Raw genomic sequence first — 6,471 nt, 5'->3', positions numbered from 1 at the left:
TCAGTCGGGGACCAAACTATGTCTGGCACATCGATGGGTACGACAAATTAAAGCCTTATGGGATATGTATTAATGGATGCATAGATGGCTTTTCAAGGAAAATGATCTGGCTAGAAGCTAATAAAACTAATAGTGACCCTCACATTATTGCTGGCTATTTCATTGATGCTGTGATGGAGTATAATGGATTTCCACAAAAGATACGAATGGATCATGGCACAGAGAACACTTATGTGGCAGCGATGCAAAGATTTCTGCACAACACCGAGAATGAAAATGGTTTTGAATCTGTTATTCTCGGTCCGAGTACAAGAAATCAAAGGATAGAGCGATGGTGGTGCACTTTAAGAAGTGAATGTGTCCAGTTTTGGATGGACCATTTCGACCAGCTTAAAGCCGATGGCTATTTTGTTGACAGCTTTCTGGACAAATCACTGATCCAGTTTTGCTTCCTACAAACAATACAGGTACTATAAATTTACTTCTTGCTTTCAGCACACAAATTTGAAATAAGTTACAAATAATACAAAAGCATGAATTTGTTTTCTAACAACTATTTACTTATTTTTTTCCCGTTTTTTTTTTTTATCAAACAGGTGGAGCTGGATCAAGTTGTCCATACATGGAATGACCATCGTATACGATCTACAAATAATCCTGGGGCTCCTCCTGGTCGTCCCACATTAATGCATGGTGTTCCCAACCTGTACGGGGTTCCAAACTTTTTACAGTCTGCTAATCTAACAAAGCTGGAAATATGTATAGAAGAATGTCGTTTCAAGGACTTTCCCTGTGATGTTGATGTATTTCACTTATGCACTGAACTCATGACTGAGCACAGACTGGTAATGACAGATGATGTGTATGAAATTACTAATCTTTATGTAAGACTCCGTCAAATGATCAGTGACGGGCTGAGGGAATAGTTTCTCTAAATCACCCAGGTCCACAAAACATCTAACAAGTCAGATATTATGTCTATATGTCCTGTGTAAACACTGATTGTAAAACTAAAAGGCATGACTGAGTTACAATTTGTTTCCATGGTTTACCTAAAAAGACTAAACATTTTAGTTTCCTTCAATGTTGTGGTCAAGGTCAATTTATTAATTTCTATGTGTTTAATCTTATTTATTAATGGAAAATACTAGCCTCCTGTTCAAAACAGTACTAAATAGTACCAACATTTGCAGGCTCTCTGTTTTCTTAGCCTTACTTGTTCAGGGAAACTGTTGATATATGGACAGGAGTATTACATGTAGAAGCAATGTTTTAATCATGTTATTAGTAACAGATAACCAATATGCTATTGTTTGCAGTTGGTATTAATTTGATAAGAGTACAAATGTTGTCTTTACTCTTGACATATACATGTTTTTCAGTATTATGGCCAATCAATTTATTTACAGTGCAACAGCAAATCATAAACAGGCTCTAAACTTTATTCAAAATGTATTTATTTTGTATTCTGTCAACAAAGAACAATCCATTACTTTGTCATCCCCAAATATAAATCACAAATGCTTAAAAAAAAATTTGCCTTGGTGTATAGTGCATTTAATAAGTTTAAGATAAAGAAATTTACCAAGTTGTGTCCAGTAAAACAAAAAGACTCTTTTCATAACCTTCCACAAAAGAAATCCAATGTGCAAAAAAGAAAAAGAAATTAGAAAACGATTTTATTATGAATATGGATGCAATGTAACAAGTACAACTGTCAACATAGTTGTGTCTCATAAAAAGATACAATAACAATAAACAGTTCCTATTTTTGTTTATTTTGGCTGTGAACTTCTAAATACTTCCTACAGTAATTTTCACTTTACCTCTTATGATTTATTATGTCAGCTAACAATTAACATGTTAATTATGGCATAACAAAAGTCAGCTACATTTTGTTGTATGGCATCATGGCTTTCCAGAGATAGAATTTTGACTGCTCCCCTGACAGTTAACAGATATGCAGAACTTGTGCATGTGTGGTAGAATATCTCCCTTGTTGAGTTTTGACAACCTACCCTTAAACAAACCAACAGCTGTGCTGCACAAACCAACATTTACCTATCACAAACAGTTGATCCCGTTTTATTACATCTGGAGAAAGTTTGGAAATTACTCAGGTAAAAAGTTATCTCTAAAACCTTAAACCCTGACAAGGAAATTTTGGGGAAAATCCTTAAAACATCTACTTAGATCTTGATAGGCAACTTGTTACTTTAAATAGCCACCTTAAGTCCTTTTTTTTCTGAGTTCCACAACCGTGGAACTCCACCCTCTACCTCCACCACTTTCAAAACTAAATAATGTCCATGACCCATACATTAGACTCCAAAACCTTGTTCATTTCAGCACTGAAATCTGGATAGCTATCATAATAGATTGACAGCTCAAGGACACAGCCACATGTGTGAGCCACAGGTCTTCTGAGAAACCCTTGAATCTTTGTGAAATCAATAAGAATGTTCTTATCCAGGAACAGGTCTGAACCTGTGCAGAACCTTAGAAACAAGGACAGATGCTGCAAATCTGCATTCCTGATATACGTGCTAACGTACTTTTGAATGTCCTTCTGATGGACATTCATTTCCTCAGGAAAGACAATGGACTTCAAAACTTTTCTTGCATTTGGTTGCAAGTTTTCACACACTGAAGAAAGGTCCTGGAAGCTGTTCCCGATGATACTGAGTGTTTTGGCCCACTGTTCAATAACATAAGCAGGCTCTTGGACAAGTGTTTTGTGTGCAAGCTCCTGGAGGATTTCGTTTACATTGCTGGCAGTGGGCATTCGTCTGCAACTGCGGTTATCAAGAATCTCTATCAATTCCTCTTTGTCAACACTGCTGAAGTCTGACTGCCATGACTGAAACACAAAGCGCTCAGATTCAGACATGCACTTAAGGAAATTCTCCACCACCTCACTTTTAACCTGTCCAAAGGCTGCTTGCTCTAGTATGACAGGTGCAATCTTCATCCATCCATCCATCCATCCATTTTCTGTTCACCCTTGTCCCTAATGGTGCAATCTTCATAGGAAGATATTTCTCTCTTGTCCATCCAAAAGCAATTATTCGGCCTACACTCTCCCACTGCTGCTGTCCATAATCATGTCTCAGAAAAGGCACTTTATAAGTGTTTCCTGTAGTACACTGGTCATAGAAATCTTTCCAGAATTCAGAAAGACAGTCTCTAACGACTCCTCCGTCATCATAACCCATCTCAGGTGTTCCATCTGGCAGTACAAGCTGGATTTTGAAATCTTTATCTAAAAGTCCGTCATCACAGAAATGTGCTATGAGCTCAGGAAGTACCTGTCCTCTGTGAACTATCAGCATCTTCTTCACTGCCTTGGAGGATGATGTGGATTGAGGGGATATTGGCAAAGTATCATCCAAAATCTGTGGCTCACTGTCAGAAAACGGTCCTAGAAACACTATGTTACTGCTATCCAAATCCTCCTCCCTAAGCTCTGTAGAATGAAGTGAAAAGTTAATATTCTCATGATTTGTTATGTTTCCAACAAATAGGAAGTCAGAAGTTACCTCTGTGGATATTGTAGATTGGCTGGTCACTGCAACATTTACAGCAGATGAAGAGGAGGGCTGACTCGGAGAACTGTCTTGATCCTGAAAAAATGATGAAGACAAAACTTCATCTTGACTGACTGGTTAGCCTTCTTTTTATGGGTGGTCAGGTAAAACCTGAGAATAGTCAGTTTTGTAACATGAAACATTTGTCCAACAGTGATTTTGTCATCAATTGCCACTTCCTGATAATCTTTTAGATCCATTTCAAAATCTGCTATGGACCCTTCTCTATTTCTTCCATTTGGAAAGAAGAGGCCAATAGCCATCTGGATTATCTCACTTTTTTTAGCATCCTTTGATACATCGACCTTCCTTGTTCCACCATCTCTTCTTGCTCTTACTTGTTTAAAAGCCTGTTGTTCTTCATCATAAAGCAGCCAGCCTATTTCTATTTTTCTCTTTGACTTCAGAGCATTCTTCTTTACAGTTGTTTCAGATTGCTCTTCTTTTTCCATTCCACAGCCATCTTCATGAGCAGTTTTTCTTTTACCCAGCTTTGATTTCAGGCGCTCAAACAGTTTTGATTTGCGACGGCTTGGGGGGCCATTTTCCTTCCTTCTACAGTATCCTGATAGGGCTATGCGGTCTCCATATGATGGCAAATAATTCTTTAGCTCTTCATCTGTCATGAGCTGGATGACGTTGGTATCAATCTAAACAAGGACAATAAAAAATAATTTCTTTAAAACTACAAAAATGGAACTAGAATTGCATGCAAATTATTTGAATTAAATTAGATAACATTGCTAGACACATGCTTTAAAAAAAACTGTAGTTTTTGAAATACTGATTTAGTACCTTCTCTCTCAGCATGGTCTCGATAGTTTCCTCTGGAATATTCCTTTGCCTCAGGAAATCACTCAGGTCATCCATTCTGTGATCATACACTGGAAGAGAAGATACACAAGACCATCATCATATGTTTCCAATAAAATGTAAAGCAAGTCATACTACAAATTATAATTTTACCTAAAAAACTAATCATAATATAGTCATTCATAATGCCATCCCTCCATCCATCCATTTTCTAACACCCTTGTCCCTAATGGGGTCAGGAGGTGCTGGTGCCTATCTCTAGCTAACGTTCCGGGCAAGAGGCAGGGTCACCCTGGACAGGTTGCCAGTCTGTCGCAGGGCAACACAGATACAGACAGGACAAACAACCATGCACACACACACTCACACCTAAGGAGAATTTAGAGAGACCAATTAACCTGACAGTCATGTTTTAGGACTGTGGGAGGAAGCCAGAGTACCCAGAGAGAATCCACCATGCACAGAGAGAACATGCAAACTCCATTCAGAAAGACCCTGGACTGGGACATTCATAATGTCTTTAAGCACTATGTTTTTTCATCAAATGATTTTACTAAGGCTAAACTCAAACTATTTCAACGTCACAAATAAATTCTTTCACAAAAAATATTTAGCATCTTTTAAACTTTTGTTTTATAATAACTATTACCACAGTTATTTCATGCCAAATTGATGACTTTATACTATGCTAGCGTACAGACAAATGTATGCATATACAGTAGTTTTACTTTTAAAATGGACACATCTTGAGAAACCTCTTTAAATTCACAGAAAAGATAAGAAAGTATTTATTGGTAGTAACAATAAATTTTCTACTGCTAATCTTTAGCAGAAAATTAAGCCATCTGTGAAGCATAGAGGTCTTTCAATAGAGAACTGGAGAAACACGCTATGGCAGAGAACTCACATATACCTCTTGTGTGATCAGACAAGGCCAGTGAAACTGCAGGTGCTCCACACCATCAAGTCTTCTGTCTTTCTGAAACAACCTGCACTGTACAAAAGCAAGCACATTTGGTTTTGATGGTTACTTGAACTTACTGATTAAATCAATAAAAAAGATTTGAAGACATACAAATATATATATATATATATACACTGCTAAAAAAAAAATAAAGGGAACACTTAAACAGGTGTTTAACACTTAAAGTGTTCCCTTTATTTTTTTGAGCAGTATATATACTGTATATAGCCTATTTACATTTCTTTGCTTGGGGTGCAGTTAAATAAATTATTTAGAATTTAATATTAATAAAAGAGAGAGAGACACAGAGAGAACGTGACATAAAATGCCATGACATATTTTAGTTTAACTTTAAAAAATATATATACATAGGCTTAGAGGTATTGTTTTGGTGTCGCAGTGGTTTGGGAGCGAGATGCAGCATCTACGAACTACTCACAAGTTATTACACCACGATTTTGTGGTAGACTGAACATGTGTCATTACAGCAAATAAACGTACCACGTAATCCTTCGATATTAACTACAGTTACCGGAAAGTCAGTTGTGGACTGACGAAGTAAAGAAACAGAAAACGTTAGCTTCAAAGATATGAATGCATCTTCTTAAGCTATCTTCAAGAATAGCTACCGTTGTCAGTATGCCAAATTGATGGCTTTATACTATGCTAGCTTACAGACTTAACTTAAATTAACAAAACCACATTTCTTACCGTTGTGAACAGCTATGTTTAGCTGGGTGCTTGCAGGCGGCAGGCGCGACTGACGGTACAGTCAAACCGCTACAGGTGGACTGAACCAATTCGAAATGGGGCTTCAACCTCCACAGTCTCCAAATGTCCTGAGCCTGTGTAGACTATCTCATTATAATGAGATAGTAACTCAAAATAATGAGTTACTATCTCATTATTTTGAGTTACTATCTCATTATTTTGAGTTACTATCTCATTATAATGAGATAGTAACTCATTATTTTGAGTTACTATCTCATTATAATGAGATAGTAACTCATTATTTTGAGTTACTATCTCATTATAATGAGATAGTAACTCAAAATAATGAGATAGTAACTCAAAATAATGAGTTACTATCTCATTATAATGAGATAG

General features: G+C 36.8%; 1 protein-coding gene and 1 long non-coding RNA gene across 3 annotated transcripts; both read right to left on the bottom strand.

The window, feature by feature from the left end:
- Positions 1-577: 577 nt before the first annotated feature.
- Positions 578-3,533, bottom strand: LOC114136571 (uncharacterized). Its single transcript, XM_028004623.1, has 2 exons — positions 3,024-3,533; positions 578-2,965 (listed from the first exon to the last, which is right to left on the bottom strand). The coding sequence occupies exons 1-2, from the start codon at positions 3,330-3,332 to the stop codon at positions 2,297-2,299; spliced, it is 978 nt and encodes a 325-aa protein (XP_027860424.1). The 5' UTR covers positions 3,333-3,533; the 3' UTR covers positions 578-2,296.
- A 382-nt stretch (positions 3,534-3,915) lies between these two features.
- LOC114136598 (uncharacterized) lies at positions 3,916-6,251 on the bottom strand. 2 transcript variants are annotated; one of them, XR_003593848.1, is made up of 4 exons: positions 6,076-6,251; positions 5,314-5,394; positions 4,383-4,471; positions 3,916-4,237 (listed from the first exon to the last, which is right to left on the bottom strand). It is a non-coding gene; the product is annotated as an uncharacterized LOC114136598 (long non-coding RNA). The 2 variants fall into 2 exon arrangements; XR_003593847.1 differs by lacking the exon at positions 6,076-6,251 and having other exon boundaries at positions 5,314-5,455.
- Positions 6,252-6,471: the final 220 nt, after the last annotated feature.

Source organism: Xiphophorus couchianus, chromosome 21 (genome assembly GCF_001444195.1).
Source record: "Xiphophorus couchianus chromosome 21, X_couchianus-1.0, whole genome shotgun sequence".
NCBI classification, from domain to species: Eukaryota; Metazoa; Chordata; class Actinopteri; order Cyprinodontiformes; family Poeciliidae; genus Xiphophorus; species Xiphophorus couchianus.
Note: the sequence above shows the minus strand (reverse complement) of the source record. Positions and strands in the feature narration are given on the sequence as shown.

Excerpts from the sequence above, each read along its gene's own strand:
- LOC114136571 (XM_028004623.1), bottom strand. The coding sequence starts at position 3,332 with ATGCTGATAGTTCACAGAGGACAGGTACTTCCTGAGCTCATAGCACAT. Across the intron at positions 2,966-3,023 it reads AGAAATATCTTCCTATGAAG|ATTGCACCTGTCATACTAGA; the intron begins ATTGCACCATTA and ends GGATGGATGAAG.